The 20,534-nt window shown below is 52.5% G+C and overlaps 2 protein-coding genes across 2 annotated transcripts in view; both read left to right on the forward strand.

Moving 5' to 3' along the window:
• PIK3C2B (phosphatidylinositol-4-phosphate 3-kinase catalytic subunit type 2 beta) overlaps positions 1–5,621 on the forward strand; it is a 28,628-nt gene extending 23,007 nt beyond the window's left edge. Inside the window, exons 19-33 of the mRNA XM_071449986.1 lie at positions 131–311; positions 923–1,030; positions 1,120–1,212; positions 1,458–1,587; positions 1,784–1,920; positions 2,013–2,182; positions 2,550–2,706; positions 2,793–2,902; positions 3,586–3,787; positions 3,877–4,001; positions 4,083–4,200; positions 4,399–4,480; positions 4,573–4,679; positions 4,765–4,893; positions 4,975–5,621. Of these exons, the coding sequence (XP_071306087.1) occupies positions 131–311; positions 923–1,030; positions 1,120–1,212; positions 1,458–1,587; positions 1,784–1,920; positions 2,013–2,182; positions 2,550–2,706; positions 2,793–2,902; positions 3,586–3,787; positions 3,877–4,001; positions 4,083–4,200; positions 4,399–4,480; positions 4,573–4,679; positions 4,765–4,893; positions 4,975–5,163 (2,038 nt within the window). The 3' untranslated portion in view covers positions 5,164–5,621. The remainder of the gene's footprint in view (positions 1–130; positions 312–922; positions 1,031–1,119; positions 1,213–1,457; positions 1,588–1,783; positions 1,921–2,012; positions 2,183–2,549; positions 2,707–2,792; positions 2,903–3,585; positions 3,788–3,876; positions 4,002–4,082; positions 4,201–4,398; positions 4,481–4,572; positions 4,680–4,764; positions 4,894–4,974) is intronic.
• A 554-nt stretch (positions 5,622–6,175) lies between these two features.
• Positions 6,176–15,492, forward strand: PPP1R15B (protein phosphatase 1 regulatory subunit 15B). Its single transcript, XM_071450022.1, has 2 exons — positions 6,176–7,744; positions 12,956–15,492. Exons 1-2 carry the CDS (start codon positions 6,359–6,361, stop codon positions 13,166–13,168), a joined length of 1,599 nt encoding a protein of 532 aa, XP_071306123.1. The 5' UTR covers positions 6,176–6,358; the 3' UTR covers positions 13,169–15,492.
• Positions 15,493–20,534: the final 5,042 nt, after the last annotated feature.

The raw sequence follows: 20,534 nt of genomic DNA on the forward strand, positions 1-20,534 counted from the left end.
AAACCAGAGGGACACCCTGAGCCCCTCACGTGTCCCCAAGCCAAGGGCCACCCCAAGCCTGGCCTGACCCCGTGTGTCCCCAAGCCGGGTGGCACCCCGAGCCTGGCCTGACCCCATGTGTCCCCAGCAGGCTGCTGAAGGATGGCCTCAAGGACTCCCAGTTCAGCATCCGGTACCAGTACCTGCTGGCAGCGCTGCTGTGCTGCTGCGGGAAGGGGCTGCGCGAGGAGTTTGACCGGCAGTGCCTGTTGGTCAGCACGCTGGCCAGGCTGGCACAGCAGGTCCGGGATGCCGCCCCATCCGCCCGCCAGGTGGGTGCCAGGGTGCTGGGAGGGGTGCAGAGGGTGCTGGGACAGGTGCAGAGGGTGCTGGGTGCCAGCCCCTGTCCCACACTCACCCCTCCTGTCCCACGCCCGCCTTGTCCCATCACGTTCCTACCCTATCCCATGTGCACCCTGGGTTTTATATTCCATGCATACCCCATCCCATGCTGACCCCTTTCCATGGCCACCCCTCTCTATCCCATTTCTATACCATGGTCACGCTGTTCCTTGCTCATCCCATCCCATCCCATCCCATCCCATCCCATCCCCACCCTGTCCATGCCTACCCTATTCCATGGTCTCTCTATCCCTTGCCCCCCACCTCATTCCATTTCCATCCCATCCCACCCTACCCCATGCCCATCCTATCCCCATCCCATTCCCACCATGTCCCTTGCCCATCCCATTCCATCACATTCCCATGGATTCCATCCCATCCCCACCCCATTCCCATGGATCCGATCCATGGATCCCTTTCCATTCCAATGGATCCCATCCCCACCCCATTCCCATGAATCCCACCCCACCCCATTCCCACGGATCCCACCCCATTCCCACGGATCCCACCCCGTTCCCACGGCTCCCGTTCCCTTCCCCAGGCCATCCTGCGCGAGGGGCTGGAGGACGTGGCGCAGTTCTTCAAGGCCCACGGCTCGTGCCGGCTGCCGCTCAGCCCCAGCCTGCTGGTCAAGGGCATCGTGCCCCGGGTGAGTGCCAGCCCGGGGGGCTCGGGGGGCTCCCCTGCCCGCCCCCAGCTCGCCCTGACCGGCTGTCCCTGCCCTCCTTCCCACGGCAGGACTGCTCCTACTTCAACTCCAACGCCGTCCCGCTGAAGCTCTCCTTCCAGAACGTGGACCCGCTCGGGGAGAACATCCGCGTCATCTTCAAGGTCAGCCTGGCGCCTTTGGGAATGCCCAAATCCTGGCACAGCCCTCCAAGAATCCCCCTGCTGTGGGCTCTGAGGGCTCTGATGGCTCCTCCCTGGCTCTGGTGGTTCTCCCCTGGCTCTCATGTCTTTGGTGGCCCTGATGGCTCTCCCTTGGCTCTGATGGCTCTGGTGGCCCTGATGGTTCTCCCCTGGCCCTGATGGTTCTCCCCTGGCCCTGATGGCCCTGGTGGCTCTTCCCCCGGCAGTGTGGCGATGACCTGCGGCAGGACATGCTGACGCTGCAGATGATCCGCATCATGAACAAGATCTGGGTGCAGGAGGGGCTGGACATGCGCATGGTCATCTTCCGCTGCTTCTCCACCGGCCGTGGGCGAGGTGAGACGGAGTTTGGGTGTCCCCAGGGGTCCCCAGTGGGGCTGGGGATGGCCCGGGACATCCTGGGGTCTGATCCCACCAGCCCATCCCTGTCACGCAGTGGTGACGGGTGAGGAGCGGTTGGGTTGGTGACAGAGGGGGTCGGGGTCGTGGTTCTTGGGGTTGAAGGGTCTCACCCTGCTGTCCCACCTGCCAGGCATGGTGGAGATGATCCCCAACGCCGAGACCCTGCGGAAGATCCAGGTGGAGCATGGCGTGACCGGCTCCTTCAAGGACCGGCCGCTGGCGGACTGGCTGCAGAAACACAACCCCGAGGAGGATGAGTACGAGAAGGTGAGGAAGAATCCCCGCTCCTCGTGTCCTCCATTCCAGGGACCAGCCCCTTGCTTCCATGCTTTCTCCATGTCCTTCCCTCTTCCTTACAGGCTGTGGAAAACTTCATCTACTCCTGCGCCGGCTGCTGCGTGGCCACCTACGTGCTGGGCATCTGCGACAGGCACAACGACAACATCATGCTCAAGACCACGGGCCACATGTTCCACATCGATTTCGGCCGGTTCCTGGGCCACGCCCAGATGTTCGGCAACATCAAGAGGTGAGAGAGGCCCCTGGGACCTCCTGCCCTGCTCCCTGCTGAGGGGGAAGCTCCCTGTCCTTGTCCTGGTGGTGGGTGACCTCTCCTTCATGTCCTGGTGGTGGGTGACCTCTCCCTGTCATCCCAGTGGTGGCCACAGTGACCTCTCCCTCTCCACGTCCTGGCAATAGGTGACCTCTCCCTCTTCTTGTCCTGGTGGGAGGTGACCTCCTTCTGTCCTTGTCCTGGTGGTGGGTGACCTGTCCCTCTCCTCATCCTGGTGATCAGTGACCTCCTCCTCTCCATGTCCTGGCAGTGGGCGACTTCTCCCTCTTCTCATCCTGCCCCCCACCCCAGCTCACTTTGTCCCTCCTGTCCCCCAACACAGGGACCGTGCGCCGTTTGTCTTCACCTCGGACATGGCATATGTCATCAACGGTGGGGACAAGCCCTCCAGCCGCTTCCACGACTTCGTGGACCTGTGCTGCCAGGCCTACAACCTGATCCGCAAGCACACCCACCTCTTCCTCAACCTGCTGGGGCTGGTGAGAGCCAGGGGGACAGAAAATTCCCCTCAACGCGGCATGGGTGTCCCTTTGTCCCCTGTGCTCACCCCTGCCCTCCCTGCCAGATGCTCTCCTGTGGCATCCCCGAGCTCTCTGACCTGGAGGACCTCAAGTACGTTTACGATGCGCTGAGGCCGCAGGACTCTGATGCTGATGCCACCACCTACTTCACCAGGTAGGGACACCAGGGGAGGGTGACACAGCAGTGGCTGGAGGCTCCCTGGGACAGTGGTGTCACAGACATGTTTTATGAAAAATCCTTTCCTTAGGATTGTTTCTCCTGAGAAGCTGAGAGGCCTCAGGAACAAAATTATGTAAACATTGATTATCTGCTGCTGTGGAATGCAACAGGTGCATCTGGGATTGGTCTCATGTGGTTGTTTCTCATTAATGGCCAATCACAGTCCAGCTGTCTCGGACTCTCTGAGAGTCAGGAGCTTTTGTTATTCATTCCAATTTTTTTCTTTGCTTGCAAGCCTTCTGATTAAATCCTTTCTTCTATTATTTTAGTATATATTTTATAGTATATAAATATTATATATATAATATTATATATATTAAAAGACATAATATTTATATATTATATATTATCTATAGTATATATTTTATTATATATATTATTATATATAATATATAATAGTTATTATTATATTATTATTAATATATATTTAAATATATATAATACATATTGTATAAACCTCTAATATAAACATACTATATTTTTAAGATAATATATATCATAAAATAATAAATCAGCCTTCTGAGACGTGGAGTCACATCCTCGTCTCTCCCCTCTTCCTGGGGCTCCTGTGTACGCCGCCACACGGTGGCACTGAGCGGGCGGTGGCCTCGTTGCAGGTTGATCGAGTCCAGCCTGGGCAGCGTGGCCACCAAGCTCAACTTCTTCATCCACAACCTGGCGCAGATGAAGTTCACGGGCTCGGAGGCGCGGCCCACGCTGTCCTTCGCGCCCCGCACGCACACCCTCAAGACGTCCGGCCGGATCCGTGACGTCTTCCTCTGCCGCCACGAGAGGGTCTTCAACCCCAGCAAGGGCTACGTGAGTGGGGACAGCTGGGGACAGGCCCCAGGCTGGGCTCGGGGCGCCCCAGCTCCGCCATCCCACGTCACGGCCCTGCCTCTTTGCAGACCTACGTGGTGAAGGTGCAGAGGGACAACCCCGGCGAGGTCACCTTCGTGCAGCGCACCTTCGAGGAGTTCCAGGAGCTGCACAACAAACTGCGCCTCCTCTTCCCCTCCTCGCTGCTGCCCAGGTAGCCCTGAAGCCCCTCAGGACCTCCAGGGACTCCCCAAAAGCCCCTGGGGCCCCGCTGAGTGTCTGTCTGTCCCCGCAGCTTCCCCAGCAGGTTCATCATCGGGCGCTCGCGGGGCGAGGCGGTGGCCGAGCGGCGCAAGGAGGAGCTCAACGGCTACATCTGGCACCTGATCCATGCTGCCCCTGAGGTGGCAGAGGTGGGGACACGGGGTGGAGGCTGCGGGGAGGTGGGGACAGCGCCAGGGCCACCAGCGAGGTGGGGAAACACCTGGGGACAGCACAGCTCGTAGAGCATCAATGTGTGCGCCACGTAGAGCATTGGCGCACGCCCTGGTTTTGGATGGCGGGTTGGTTGTCACTGCTGTCACCACTAATGTCACCTCCTGACCCTGCAGTGTGACCTCATCTACACCTTCTTCCACCCCCTGCCCCGGGATGAGAAGGCGGCTGGAACCAACCCGACCCCAAAGCCGGCAGGTGGGGAAGGGGTGATTTTGGGGGGTGACTTTGGGGGTCGATGGCAAGGGGTGACATCAGGGGTGTCCCATCCCTCCTGTCCCCCTCTCCAGATGCCACATGGGCTCGATCCCTGGGCAAGGTCGGCGGGGAGGTGAAGCTCTCCATCTCCTACAAGAACAACAAGCTCTTCATCATGGTGATGCACATCCGAGGGCTGGTAGGACCCACGGCACCCACGGGAGCGGGGCTTGGGGGGCTGTCCCCTCCCTGTGCTCACAGCGTGTCCCCAATGTGCCCCGCAGCCACCCCTGCAGGACGGCAACGACCCCGACCCCTACGTCAAGACCTACCTGCTGCCCGACCCCCAAAAAACCACCAAGAGGAAAACCAAAGTGGCCCGGAAAACCTGCAACCCCACCTACAACGAGATGGTAGGAGGAGGGACAGGGACGGGTTTGGGGTGTCCCCAGGGGTGGCCGTGGCTGAGCGTTTGTCCCCGTTGTGTCCCACAGCTGGTGTACGACGGGATCCCCCGGGGGGACCTGGAGCAGCGGGAGCTGCGGCTGAGCGTGCTGAGCGAGGAAGGATTTTGGGAGAACATCCTGCTGGGGGAGGTTGGGATTCGCCTCCGCGACCTGGACCTGGCCCAAGAGAAGATGGGCTGGTTCGCCCTGGGCTCCCGCGGCCACGGCACCCTCTGAGTCCCCAAAAGTGGCTTCTTTTTTAAGTTTACCTTGTGTCAAGGGAGCAACGCGGGGAGGGCGGGGCGTGGGGCGGTTCGTGGGGTTATTTCTTCCTTTGGGATATCCGTATTTTAATTTTTTTAATAACGAGTAGCGTGAGCACCGGGGCGGAGGGGAGGGCGAGGTAGCACAGGGAGAGTTGGGGGGGCGTGTGGACCCCTCCCACCCCAGGAACTGGGCAATTCCCACCGCGGGGAATTCGCTCCCAAAGGAGAGCGGCGTGGCGAGTTGCCCGTCCCCTTGCTGTCCCCCTGCGCTGGGGACATTTGTGTCCTTCCCGCCTGCCACCCGGCCCCGGGTGCGGGCTTGGTGCCTGTGGTGCTTTGTTTACAGCGACAGCTCCGTAAACGGACGAAATGTTTCTCAGGATCGAGAATAATTAACTTTAACCTTTATATTAAAAGTTTTAAATATTGGATCTGGTGGCTGTTGGGGCGTGGGGGGGGGCGGTCTGGCTTCTCGAGGGTGAGGGAGTTGGGAATCTCCTGCCTTAGGGCCCTCCTGCCTGGAACACGGGAATGGGATCAAAAAAGGGGATGAAAGGCAGGAGTGGCACATTTGCCCCCTGCCTGCGCATCTGGGCACACATCTGTCCGCACTTCTGCACCTCTGCCCACCGCACCCTCCAGAAAGCAGAGCCGTGGGGGTCTGGGGTCTGCCTCTCTCAACCCCCAGCCTCCTCCAGCTCCTTTCCCAGTGCGTCCCTCACCCAGCGCTGTCCCTGGGGCTCACAAAGTGTCCCCAAGGTGTCCCCAAAGTGTCCCCTGCCCAGCCCCGGGTGGGCTCGGGGTGCCCCCGCTCCCCCCAGACCCCGCCGCGCCGCCAGGGGGCGCTGCCGTGCGCCGCGCGCTGGCTGATGCAATCCCAGCGGGGCGTGGCCACACGAGGGAGTGGGCGTGGCATCACCGTCACCGCCCAATGGGAGGTGGTGACGTGAGTGGGCGGGGCAGAGAAGGTGACGCCCCGCCCCTCCCTCTGGGGACGGGAAGCGTTGAGGCGGCGGCGCCGCCATTTTGTGCTGAAGCTGCCTCAGGATGGAGTCGAAACCCGAACCGGAGCTGCCCGCCGCCCGCCGAGCCTTCAGACTCACCGCCCCGCCACGGAGCGCCGCTCCACACACCCCTCCGCACCGCTGGCAGCGCTGAACGGCCTCATGGAGCACAGCGGACGCGAACGCGCCGGCCCCGGCTTGGGATGGGCCCGACTGGGCCTGGCCGGGGCCTGGCCGAAGCTGGCGGGGCCCAGCGCGGCGCCCGCCGGCGGCTCGTCCCAGGCGAGCCCGCCCTTCTCGTGGCTGCGCGTGGTGTCGCAGCTGCTGTCGCCGCTTCCCGCCCTCCTGCAGCGGCTGCTGCCCGGCGCCGCGCTGAGCTCCGCGCTCTGCCCCGCCAAGGCACCGCCGCCGCTGGTGCTGCTGCCCAGGGCGGACACCTCGCTGGACTGGACCGAGGAGAAACTCCCGGAGAAGCGGCCGGAGGGCGGCCCGGAGCCGCCGGCGGGGCTGTGGGGAGCAGGGCTGGTAAGGAACAGTCTGGGAGCCCTTCCCATGGATTTGTACGTGCTGGGCTTGGAGCAGGGCAAGAGCCACCTGCCGCAGCCCCTGCGAGCCGAGGGCTTGCCCGAGGTTGAATTCCTGCGCAGCAAGCGCCTGGCGTTCCTCCAGCGCTGGCATCTGCCCGTGCCCGACCCCGACCACGGCTACCACAGCCTGGAGGAGGAGCAGCAGCAGCAGAACAGGGGCGTCTGCCGGGAAATTGGGGAGCAGCGCGGCAATAGCGGGGATTTAGAGCAGCCCGAGGGTGTCCCCGAGGAGCAGGAGGGGCTCCGGGGTGCGGCTGAGGAGGAGGAGGAAACCTTGGCTGGAGAGGAACGTGAGGACTCGGAAACAGAGCCAGACTTCCCAATTTCCACCAGACCTGCCTGTGCGAATAAATTAATCGATTATATCATCGGGGGAGTATCCAGCGGGGAGGAGAGTGAGGGTGAGGAAGACTGGGATGATGGTGATGATGATGATGAAGATGATGATGATGGGTTTGACAGCGAAGAGCTGCCCTCGGACTCAGACGCCGGCAGCCAGGACGGGGAGAGGCTTCATCTGTGGAATTCCTTCTACAGCTTGGATCCCTACAACCCTCAGAACTTCACAGCCACCATCCAGACGTCTTCCAGCGAGCCGGGAAAAGGAATGTCGGACGTGGAGGAGGAGGAGGAGGAGGAAGACTCGTGGGCAGAGTCCTCCGAGGGCTCGCCTAGTTCCGAGGAGGACGAGTGGGACTGCGAGAGCGTGGATGAGGCGGAGAGCTTGAAGCTCTGGAACTCGTTCTGTAGCTCGGACGATCCCTATAACCCTTTAAATTTCACGGCGGCCTTTCAGACAGCGGAGAGAAAAGGGACGCCGGGTTTCCAAGGGGCGGAGAGGGCGATTTCTGCCCCCTCGGAGCGTTTCAGCGTGTGTAGGGTACAGCTGGAAAAACACAACTGCGGGAGCGCTGAACCGGGCCAGAGCAGGGAGAAAACGGCGAGTTCCAAGCGGAAAAAGGTAGAGAGATTTTATTCATATTTTTGTGTTTCGGGATTGTTGAGATTAAAAAAAAAATAATCAAACAAACAAAACCCACACTGCGCCAAGTGGGGGTGAGGTCAGCGTTCCGTATGTGCTGATAATTTCCCTGGAATGCTGCGCCTCATCCTCGGCACGTGATGGGAAATTCTGAGACTCATTCTGAGACTCGCTGACGAGGATTTTTTTTTTTTTTCCTCTAGACTCAAAGTTCCATTTTCCGTTTCGAGTTGTAATTTCTCTTCTGTTCCTCTTGTGGTTTCGACGTCAGGGAAACTCCAGGCCTGGGGTGGAAATTTTTTCCCTGAAAAACTCCAGGGCTGTGAGGAGTTTCCCTGAAAAGCACCAGTTTAAGTTATTTAGGACCCGAAACCGAAAGATTTTTTAGGATTTTTTTATAACCCAGGTTGGCTTGTTCAGTGCTCTGGACTAAACTGAGGTTCCCATATAAATTATCCCAATATTCCCATTTCCGTTTAAGATAGTATTAAATATTATAATATTTAAATTATATTCTTTATAAATAGAATATTTCTATTCATATCTAGACAATAGGTATAAACAATATTTCAATTCTACAGTAAATTGAAACAATAAACAATATTTCTATTCTACAGCTAGACAAGTATGGATAGCTATTTATGGGATAGGTATTTATGGGAGGGATGTAATCAAAAACTGGGCTTTTGAGCCCAAATAGAGTAATTTGATTTTTTTAAAGTAATTTGGGCAAAATAATAATAATAATAATAATAATAATAATAATAATAATAATAATAATAATAATACCTGTGCTGGGATGCAGATAAACAGGAATTTATCCTAAATTTTGTGGTGCTGCAGATGTTCAAGGTGGATACCTCAAACATCTGGATGAGGAATGACTCGAATACCAAATCCTTGGGCAATCCAGTGGTGGAACAAACCACGCAAATAGCGAATATTTCTAATTATTTCACATTATTTTCCCAGCAGATACATTTATTTTCCTGCATTAATTGCCATTAATAATTAACTTCGAGCACTCCCAAGTGTTGGGGCTGCGATTGCAGCAGGAATTTTTGGCTCGGGTGCTGTGCTGAAAGAAGGGATGAGGTGGCCGCAATGTCCCAAATGACATCAGAGCCCCGGGAATTGTGGCTCCGACTGATGTAAAAAAGCTGCAAGGTGGGGACGGGCTGATGTAACAGCTCCTAAAGCAGCTCCTGCAGGGGCCGGGCACATTCCTGAGGATTCCCGGGGATTTTTGGGATTATTCAAGGCCGTTCCCGGCTGGAATCCCGCAGGGTGTTGGTCCCAAAGCCAGGAAACCCGGGGGTGTTGGTGGCACTTTGGGCTCAGCTCTGTGAGGGCCCCTCCTGGCTCCGCTCCCTGGGACTTTCGGCACCAGGGAATTCCTTGACCCAAAAATGCTGAATTTTGGAGATCTCCTGGTCCTATCCCAGCACAAAAACCCCCCTGGGACACTGGGAATTGTCCCTCATGGAACGGGATCACCCCAGGGAATTCCTTGACCCAAAAATGCTGAATTTTGGAGATCTCCTGGTCCTGTCCTTGCACAAAACCCCCCCTGGGACACTGGGAATTGTCCCTCATGGAACGGGATCACCCCAGGGAATTCCTTGACCCAAAAATGCTGAATTTTGGAGATCTCCTGGTCCTATCCTTGCACAAAACCCCCCTGGGACACTGGGAATTGTCCCTCATGGAATGGGATCACCCCAGGGAATTCCTTGACCCAAAAATGCTGAATTTTGGAGATCTCCTGGTCCTGTCCTTGCACAAAACCCCTCCGGGACACTGGGAATTGTCCCTCATGGAACGGGATCACCCCAGGGAATTCCTTGACCCAAAAATGCTGAATTTTGGAGATCTCCTGGTCCTGTCCTTGCACAAAACCCCCCCTGGGACACTGGGAATTGTCCCTCATGGAACGGGATCACCCCAGGGAATTCCTTGACCCAAAAATGCTGAATTTTGGAGATCTCCTGGTCCTATCCTTGCACAAAAACCCCCTGGGACACTGGGAATTGTCCCTCATGGAACGGGATCACCCCAACCCTTCTGGAATTCCAGATTTTCCTGTTTGGAAGCTCCCTGCAGCACCAGCACCCTCCTCGTTGTGCTGATAAATCCTAAGAATGGAGCAGCATTTTTAAATTTTTTTCTTTTTACATTTCCATGGGTTTTTTTCCTGCTTCCAGGAGTATTTGTCCTGGAGCAGAGTTGGTTTGGAGGAGTCAATCCTGATTTTAGAGTAAATCCTGATTTTAGAGTAAATCCTGATTTCAGTTTGTGCCTTTTTATAGCTGAATGCCAAATAAAGTCAAACAGTCCAGCAGGAGCCTAAAATAAGCTGGGTTTAACTCAGACTTAAATCCTTCCTATGACCTTAGGCTAAACCCTGCCAAGTGCATATCCTGACCCTATCAATTCCTTTATTTACTTAAAATAGCTGCTAAAATGACTTAAAAGTGACAGGTTTTGTGTATATTTTTAATTTCTTATGTGAACTCCACCCCCTAGAATTCCAAGAGGGATTGTGACAGTTTTTTTGTGTATATTTTTAATTTCCTTACACAAACTCCACCCTGGAATTCCAAGAAGGATTGTGAGTTTTGTGTGTATATTTTTCATTAATATCATTATGTGAACTCCAGGAATTCCAGGAGGGACTGTGAGTTTTTTGTGTGTATATTTTTAATTTCCTTACACAAACTCCACCCTGGCATTCCAGGACAGAGGGGTTGTGACAGTTTCTGTGTATTTTTACTCAGGACGGGTTGTTCTGGTCACATTGGGATGAGTGTTGGCCCCTGTTCCTCCCTTATCTGTCCCCTGGTGACTCACGGGGCTCTTGACTCAACAAAACCCTTCTGGGTTTGTTTTGGGGTTGTTAGGAAATCCTCAGCAATCCCCCAGTGCCAGCAGCGACCCCAAAATCCCAGCAGGGATCCCAGAGTCCCAGCAGCGACCCCAAAATCCCAGCAGGGATCCCAAAATCCCATCGGGGATCCCAAAGTTCCAGCAGCGACCCCAAAGTCCCATCAGGGATCCCAAAGTTCCAGCAGCGACCCCAGAATCCCAGCAGGGATCTCAAAATCCCATCGGGGATCCCAAAGTTGGAGCAGTGACCCCAAAATCCCATCAGGGATCCCAAAGTCCCATCAGGGACCCCACAATCCCATCAGGGACTCCAGAATCCCAGCAGTGACCCCAAAATCCCAGCAGGGATCCTGAAGTCCCAGCAGCAGTCCCACACATACTTTAATCATATTCTGTTTATTTTTATCATATTTTAAAGCCATATTTTATTCATTTTTATCTATTTTTTTATATTTTTTATCCACTCTCCAACCTGACTTTGGGCACACCCAGGATGGAGCAGCCACAGCTCCTCTGGGATTCCCATCCCAGTCAGGAATCCCTTCCCAATCCTCTTGAGAACAAATTCCCAACCCTTTCACCGCTCAACAAGTTTGACTCCAAAACCCCAAACCCAGCACTTCAAACATTCATTTGCTGATAATTCCTGCCTGCCCCCCTGTTCTGCAGGTGACATTCCAGGAGGAGGTGACAGAGTATTACCTAGGCAGCGAGGAGGACCAGAAAGGGCCTCATATTCTAATTATTTCTATCATATTCTAAGTCATATTTTACTTATTTCTATCTATTTTTTCTGGTTTTTATCCACTCTCCAGCCTGACTTTGGACACTCCCAGGGATGGAGCGGCCACAGCTCCTCTGGGAGTCCCATCCCAGTCAGGAATCCCTTCCCTCAGAACATCCCTCAGAACAAATTCCCAACCCTTTCACCACTCAACAACTTCAACCCAAACCAGCCCTTTGAGCACCCATTTGCTGAGAACTCCAGCCTGAATCCCTTCTTTTGCAGGTGACATTCCAGGAGGAGGTGACAGAGTATTACATATAATATTTTAAAGCCATATTTTACTTATTTTTATCTACTTTTTCTGGTTTTTATCCACTCTCCAGCCTGACTTTGGACACTCTCAGGGATGGAGCAGCCACAGCTGCTCTGCCAATCCCGTCCCAGTCAGGAATCCCTTCCCTCAGAACATCCCTCAGAAAAGATTCCCAACCTTTCACCACTCAACAGCTTTGACTCCAAAACTCCAAAGCCACCACTTTGAGCACCCATTTGCTGATAATTCCTGCCTGCCCCCCTGTTCTGCAGGTGACATTCCAGGAGGAGGTGACAGAGTATTACATAGGCAGCGAGGAGGACCAGAACGGCCTCATAGTTTATTCATTTCTATAATATTTTAAAACCGTATTTTATTTATTTTTATCTAGTTTTTTATGTTTTTATCCACTCTCCAGCCTGACTTTGGGCACACCCAGGATGGAGCAGCCGCAGCTCCTCTGGGAGTTCCACCATTCCCGTCCCAGTCAGGAATCCCTTCCCTCAGAACATCCCTCAGAAAAGATTCCCAACCTTTCACCGCTCAACAACTTTGACTCCAAACCCCCAAACCCAACACTTCAAACATTGATTTGCTGATAATTCCTGCCTGCCCCCCTGTTCTGCAGGTGACATTCCAGGAGGAGGTGACAGAGTATTACATATACTATTTTAAAGCCATATTTTACTTATTTCTATCTATTTTTCCTGGTTTTTATCCACTCTCCAGCCTGACTTTGGACACTCCCAGGGATGGAGCAGCCACAGCTCCTCTGGGAGTTCCACCATTCCCATCCCAGTCAGGAATCCCTTCCCAATAACCTTCAGAACAAATTCCCAACCCTTTCACCACTCAACAACTCCAACCCCAAACCACCACTTTGAGCACCCATTTGCTGATAATTCCTGCCTGCCCCCCCTGTTTTGCAGGTGACATTCCAGGAGGAGGTGACAGAGTATTACATAGGCAGTGAGGAGCACTGGAACGGCCTCATAGTTTATTCATTTCTATCATATTTTAAAGCCATATTTTACCTATTTTTTTTTATATTTTTTATCCACTCTCCTGCCTGACTTTGGGCACACCCAGGATGGAGCAGCCACAGCTCCTCTGGGAGTCCCATCCCAGTCAGGAATCCCTTCCCAGCATCCCTCAGAACAAATTCCCAACCCTTTCACCACTCAACAGCTTTGACTCCAAACCCCAAACCACCACTTTGAGCACCCATTTGCTGATAATTCCTGCCTGCCCCCCTGTTTTGCAGGTGACATTCCAGGAGGAGGTGACAGAGTATTACATCAGCAGTGAGGAGGATCGCAAGGGGCCCTGGGAGGAGCTGGCCCGGGACGGCTGCCGGTTCCAGCGGCGCATCCAGGAGACCGAGGAGGCCATTGGCCACTGCCTGAGCAGGGAGCACAGGCTGAGGGTCCTGCACAGGCTCCAGCAATCCCAGTCCCACAGGACTGAGCCCTCCTAGCACCTCACAACCCCTGACCCTTCCATTCATGGGATCTCGACCGCAAGTGGCAGCTGCATGTGCTGAAACGGGGAGAAAAATGGGATTTGGGGTTTTTTTCCCCTTTGTTTTGTTTTTTTTTTTTTTCCCAGTTTGATATTCAACCAATTCTTGGTTTGATATTCAGATAAAAGCCCTGGAGCTCCCTGAGAAGGTGCTTTAATTGCATTCCTGTTCATTAGCACTTGACACACACAACCAGACTGCTTGGGGTTCAATCCATTCCCTAAAAATGCCTTTTCCTGCCATACCTTGGGAAGTGTGGGGACTCTTCCGTTGGATTTTTGCACTTTGGAAAAAACAAAAAACAAAAAAAAACAAAGCAAAACCTATTTTGAAGGAAATATTTATGGGGTTCATTCCCTAGAATTGCAGTTTTGATTTCAAATTCCCTGTGGGATGTGCAGGTCAGGGTTTTGTTGTTTTGTTTTTTTATTTTTGTGTTTCTCCATTTTTTCCAGCTTCTCCAAAAGCTTCATTTTTCCTTCCTTTAAGGGATTTTTTTCCCTTTTTTTTTTTGTTTGTTTGGAATAATCCAATGTTTGAGTGTTTCTGGAGCTTTTTGAGGTTTGAATATTCCAGCCAAGCTTTGGTTTGATTGATTTCAATCATTCCCTTTGCCAGGATTATTCCAAAGGGTTCTGCCTGCTTGGCCAACAAATTCCTTGGTTTTTTAGAGCAAGGAAATTCCTCATCCCAATTAATAATTAAAACTCCATGAGGGCTGTGGATGATGCTTGAATTTAGGGAGCAAAATTCCTGAATTATTGAATTAATCTTAGCTGTAATTCTGCTTTGGGAGAGGGATTGAAGTGAATTTTTATATCCAGTCTGCTTGTCCTGATAATTTTCTTGGATTTAAGGAAATTATCTTGGATTTAAAGAAAATGTCAAGACAAAAATTCCTTGTTTTCTTTCCCAAAAATCAGTATTAACTCTTTGTTTCTGCACTGGGGTCATCAGAAACATTTCAGTGAGAGGACAAAACTCTTTATTTATATTCTTAATTTAAAATCTTACATTATTTAATCCAAATCCATGAGGGGAAAAGAGCTTTGGAGCTGGAGGTTGGTGTGGGAATTTTCCAAGCAGGGAAAATAAAAATGGAAAAATTCCAATGTTTGCACAAAGTTGGGTCAATAAATCAATTATTTGTTCAGCTGGCCAGAATAATTTCCATTTTGTAGAAGAAAAACCTTAAAGTGCTTTAAATTTATCCTTAATTCCTTCAGTTTTTAACTTGGGAGAAAATTATTACTTCCTGCTTTATCCTGACTTGAAAATCCCAGAATTTTTGGATTTATCCTTTATTTTTATTGCAGGAAGTGGTTTCTTTGAGTTGAGAAATCCTCTTTTTGTGATGCAATAAGAAAATTTAGGGGATGAATTAAATTACAGCTGCATTAATTCAAATTCCAACTGTTTGCCATCCCAAAAATTTGATTTTTTTTCCTCAAAAAAAAAAAAAAAATTTAATTTGCATCATTCCCTCAAATCCTGAAAAATCCATTTGGAATTTTTGGAGGATTTTACTCACATTGGATTTTGCTTTTTAATTCAGGATGGGGCAAACCAACCAAAAAAAAAACCCAAAAAAATGGAATTCCAAGAAGAAAAAAGTGTGGATTTCTGATCATTCCAAGGAAAACACACAACGTGAATTTTTCCATGGATCTCCCAGTTGGTTTTTCCCTCGGATCTCCCAATCCCTGAGATTTTTGGGATTTTTTTTGGGATTTTTTTGGATTGTGGTGCTTCAGTTCTTTCTGGACAACTCGGATTTCTTGGTGCTCAGGAGAAACCTTGGGAATGCTGGGAATCCAGAACTGCTTGGAAAAATGGGATCTCAAGAAGGACAAAAGCTGCTTCCAAAGGGTTCAAACCTTGGAAAAAAAAGAGATTTTTTTTTAAAATCAGAATTCCCATAAATGAATTTTTTCCCCACTTCTCCAACCTCCTTTCATTCCAGCTGTTCCAGCAGAAAATGGAATTTAATTAGCACCAAACCCATCCCTGAACACCTCAGAGCTCCCTTTTTTCCCTTCTAAAATTCCTTAAAATATATGGAAAGCAAAACTTGGAGGGAATTAAATCAAAACTGTGATCTGCAGATTTTTATTTTTGTATCATTTGGGGGGGGAAAAGTTTGGATTTGGCTTTCTATGGATTTTCTTTTGATTTGTGGCCGCTTTGGTGGGGTTTTTTCTACCTAAAAATTCTATTTCTGTACATAAGAAACGATTCAGGACTAATCTGTGTGTTGTAATAAAGAGATTTGCAAGATACATTTGGGGAAAAACAGCTGGAAAATCCAATTTTGGGTTGGATTTCTGGGGTGGTGTTTGTCATTCCTTGGGGTTTAGGGCAGGGAATTCCATCCAAGGGGGCTCCTCTGAAGCTGGAATTCCTGACAGGAGCTGGGAAATGATCCCAAAGTCAGGGCTGGAGGAATAAAACTGCGTTTTCCCAGGGATTCTCAAGGAATGGGATGAAGAATTTTTGGGATTTTACCAAAATCCTGCTGCCAGCTCCTTTTGGAGGTGACACCCTCAAGGGTTCTGCTCCACCTCTGGGAATCTCTGGAATTCTCAGGGAGTTTTGGGAAGAAATTTCCAAATTCTTGGAGGTTCATTCCTTAAAAAAACAACAAAAATTCACTCAGAATTCCCACCTTGGAGCCCAATCTGTGTTTTCCTCTCTTTGTTTTCACTTTATTCATCCCTAAAACAACCCCAAGGTTGATTTTCCTGATGATCAGGATTAAAAAAACTGCTGGAATAAAGAAATAAACAGGGAATTTCCTGCACTATTCCTGAAAATAAAAAACAAAGGTGGGAATGGGGGATGTGAGAGAGGGGTTTAAAGCAGATTTTTTAAAATTCTGAAGAGTTAAAATCAGCTTTAAAATGGAAATTGGGATTTCTCCCTGCTGGAAGCGGCACAGTCAGGCTGCAGGCAGCAAATGCAGCTGGAGCACACAAATCCCACTGGGAATTCTTCATCTGCACTTGGAGGGGAACAATTCCTGCCCCAGAGCTGCAGCTTCTCCACAGGACTGAAGAATTCAATTGTTGGAGCCCCTGAGGTGCTGCTTTGATCCCAAAATTCAGGATTTTTCTGGAGCTGGGAAGCAGGAGAAGGAGGAAAGGTGGGGTTTGGTCACATTCCAGCCCCACTGAGCTTTAACCCAAGGTTTATTCTGGTTTTTTTGGAGGGGATAAAGGGATTTAAATTAGGAATAAAGGATTGGAGCTGTCCTCAGGATAAAAACTCTGCCTGCTTTCCCCTTGGATGGGCGCTGCTTTCCTGGTCTGGGGTTTTGGGATGCATGGGGAACATCCCCTGATCTTCCATTGCTGCTTTCTGCCAAAACAGAAATCATGGAATGCTTTGGGATGGGAAAAACAGCAAAGATCCCCCAGGCCCACCCCTTTTTCCTGTCCCAGAGAGCTCCAGGCTGGCCTGGACACCCCCAGGGAGGGACAGCTCAGGGATTCTCTGGGAATTCCTCCAAAAATCCCATCTGGGCCTCTGGGAAATCCAGGAAAACCTCAGGACATGGGAATGTGCCCCTGGAGGAGGAGGAGGACCTTCCTTCCTTCCTTCCTTCCTTCCTTCCTTCCTTCCTTCCTTCCTTCCTTCCTTCCTTCCTTCCTTCCTTCCTTCCTTCCTTCCTTCCTTCCTTCCTTCCTTCCTTCCTTCCTTCCTTCCTTCCTTCCTTCCTTCCTTCCTTCCTTCCTTCCTTCCTTCCTTCCTCCCTCCCTCCCTCCCTCCCTCCCTCCCTCCCTCCCTCCCTCCCTCCCTTTCCCCTATAATTTTTCCTCTTTCCTTTCCCATCCCCACAAAGGCTCCCCAGGGTCATTGACTCCATGCCAGCTGTGCCGTCTCTGCATTCCAGCCACATCCCCTGGCTCTGCAACATTGGGAATTTGGCACCTGGGCCCAGCTCTCTCTTTGTGCCCAGCAGAACATTTGGGTTCAGCTCCTCTTCCTGGGATAATTGAGGTTGCATTCCCAGCTGGCAAAGAGGGAAAAGCAGCTCCAGGTGGAAAACATTCCCAGAGCTACAAGGAAGTTTTGTTGGCATGGCCCCACACCAGATTCCAGGAGATCAGGGCTTGGATGGAGCCCCCAGGGGGATGTTCTGGGGTGGGTGAACAGAGGTTCATCATCATCATCATCATCCTCCTCCCTGTGTGTCCAGCCCAGCATTCCCAGCAGGAATGGCCCAGGGAGCAGCACCAGCAGCGTTCCCTGGCACCGGCCCCCAGAGCAGCAGGGATTTACAGCCAGGTGTAAAGAACAGGAGGCAATTCCAGCTCCTCCTCAGCACCTCCCGTTCCCCTGGGCTGATCCCCGAGTTCTGCTCCAGCTGGGAATGCCAGGAGGAGCCACAGGGATTGTGGCTGTGGTGTTCCCAGCCTGGCACCTTGGAGCAGGGGGGAGTGCCAGGGACACACCTGGAGTGCCAGGAGCACACCTGGAGTGCCAGGGACACACCTGGAGCGCCAGGGACACATCTGGAGTGCCAGGGACACACCTGGAGCACCAGGGACTCCCCTGCAGTGCCAGGGACTCCCCTGCAGTGCCAGGGACACCCCTGGAGCACCAGGGACACATCTGGAGTGCCAGGGACACCCCTGCAGTGCCAGGGACACGCTGGTGAGGACGCCCTGGCACAGAATTCCCACAGAATCCGGGGCTGCTCCATCCCTGGAAGTGTCCAAGGGACACTTGGAGCACCCTGGGACAGTGGGATTTGTCCCTTCCTTCCCTAAATCCTCAAATCCTCCCCACCCCAAGCGCTCCACGGTTCCACTCGAGGAGGGGACATCGCTTGGGGACAGTGGCAGCACCGCGTCCCTCGCTCTCAGCCGCATTCCCGGCTTTTTTTTCTTCCCGGGAATCTTTTGTCCAGGAGGTGGTGCCAGAACCGTTCGGGACGCGCAGGCAGCGCCGCCGCCCCCTCTGAGGCTGTCCCCAAGGTGCCACCGCCTCCTCTGAGGCTGTCCCCAAAGTGCCACCGCCCCCTCTGAGGCTGTCCCCAAGGTGCCACCGCCCCCTCTGAGGTTGTCCCCAAGGTGCCACCGCCCCCTCTGAGGCTGTCCCCAAGGTGCCACCGCCTCCTCTGAGGCTGTCCCCAAGGTGCCACCTCCCCCTCTGAGGCTGTCCCCAAGGTGCCACCGCCTCCTCTGAGGCTGTCCCCAAGGTGCCACCTCCCCCTCTGAGGCTGTCCCCAAGGTGCCACCGCCTCCTCTGAGGCTGTCCCCAAGGTGCCACCTCCCCCTCTGAGGCTGTCCCCAAGGTGCCACCGCCCCCTCTGAGGCTGTCCCCAAGGTGCCACCGCCTCCTCTGAGGCTGTCCCCAAGGTGCCACCGCCTCCTCTGAGGCTGTCCCCAAGGTGTCACCGCCCCCTCCATCCTCTGGATGAGTTTTGGGACAGGAAAATCCAGGGCGGGAGCAACAGCCGCCCCTTAGCGCGGAGCAGCGCCCGGTTCTGTGACATTCCTGGTGCCTGAGCCACGGGAGCCAGCAGGAAACGTCCCCAACCGGGCTTTGTGTCACCCAGCAGGGTCACCGCGGGCTCGGTGTCCTCCCTGCCGGGGTGACAGCGCTGTCACCTCATCACACATCCCTTCTGGAGCTGCTCCCCTCCCTTTGTTCCCTGGTCCCAGCGTGGTTTGGGGGCTTGGAATGGTGTGGAGGAGGAGGAGGAGGTGGCAGCTGGTGGCTTCTCTGTGGGGACATCGGTGCTGGGAAGGGAAGGGAAGGGAAGGGAAGGGAAGGGAAGGGAAGGGAAGGGAAGGAAAGGAAAGGAAAGGAAAGGAAAGGAAAGGAAAGGAAAGGAAAGGAAAGGAAAGGAAAGGAAAGGAAAGGAAAGGAAAGGAAAAAGGAAAGGAGAAAGGAAAAAGAAAAGAGAAAAGAGAAAGGAAAATCCTCATCCCCCAAACCAGCATCCCTGTCCAAGGCCATGGATCTTCCTGCAGGACACATTCCCTCTCATCCCACTGTCCCCTTCCTCTTCCTGGTGTCCCCAAGGCTTTTGTTATCCCAGGAAAAGGCAGCAAATCCGCCTGGTTTGGGAGGGGATGGAATTTGGGCACCCTGGGAATCACCACAACCCTGGACCAGCCCTGGCCTGAGCTCCTGATTTATTTCCCTCAATCCCAGATCCTTCCACTTCTCTGTCTTGCTCCTTCTTTGGGGGAAATTGGGGGATTTGGGGCACAGTCATGGATGGATGGGGAGGGTGGGAGTCAGGGATTCGTGTTGGGAACGTGGCAGAGTCACCCAAGGGGACGGATCCCTGTGGATAACACTGGGTATCCACCCCTGGAAGTGTCCCAGGACAGAGCTTGGATTAACCTGGGATAAGGAAAGTGTCCCTGCCCTTGGCACTGGATGAGCTTTAAGGTCTCTCCCAAGCCAAACCAGTCTGGGATTCCATGGAAACAAAAAGCCCTGCTGGTATTCCCAGGTTCCTCTGGAATGGAGCTTTTCCAGGTGAAACAATGCCCAGGGAATTGAGATTTTCCAGGTGAAACAATTGGAATAAAGCTTTTCCAGGTGAAACAATGCCCAGGGAAGAGATTTTCCAGGTGAAACAATGCCCATGGAATTTTCCTGGTGAAACAGTGCCCAGGAAATGGAGTTTTCCTGATGAAACAGTGCCCATGGAATGGAGTTTTCCTGGTGAAACAATGCCCATGGAATGGAGCTTTTCCAGGTGAAACAATGCCCAGGGAATTGAGCTTTTCCAGGTGAAACAATGCTCAGGGAATTGAACTTTTCCAGGTGAAACAATTGGAATAAAGCTTTTCCAGGTGAAACAATGCCCAGGGAATTGAGCTTTTCCAGGTGAAACAATGTCCAGGGAATAGAGATTTTCCTGGTGAAACAGTGTCCAGGGAATTGAACTTTTCCAGGTGAAACAATTGGAATAAAGCTTTTCCAGGTGAAACAATGCCCATGGAATTTTCCTAGTGAAACAATGCCCAGGGAATGGAGTTTTCCTGGTGAAACAATGCCCATGGAAGGAGTTTTCCTGCTGAAACAATGCCCATGGAATGGAGTTTTCCTGGTGAAACAAAGCCCAGGGAATAGAGATTTTCCTGGTGAAACAATGCCCATGGAATGAAGTTTTCCTGGTGAAACAGTGCCCAGGACGGTGGCAGCGCCGGGTGCCATCAGCTGCTCTCCCAAAGGGACCAACCAGACGTGTTTTTCTCACCCAGTGGTTCAAAGAACACCAGGAAAAGCTTTCGGGGAACTGGTTTCCCCAAATCCCAGCTCTGATGTGGGGACTGAGCAGGAAAAACCCCAAAAT

Source organism: Agelaius tricolor, unplaced genomic scaffold (assembly GCF_023055355.1).
Source record: "Agelaius tricolor isolate 1412-34295 unplaced genomic scaffold, bAgeTri1.0.p SCAF_30, whole genome shotgun sequence".
NCBI classification, from domain to species: domain Eukaryota; kingdom Metazoa; phylum Chordata; class Aves; order Passeriformes; family Icteridae; genus Agelaius; species Agelaius tricolor.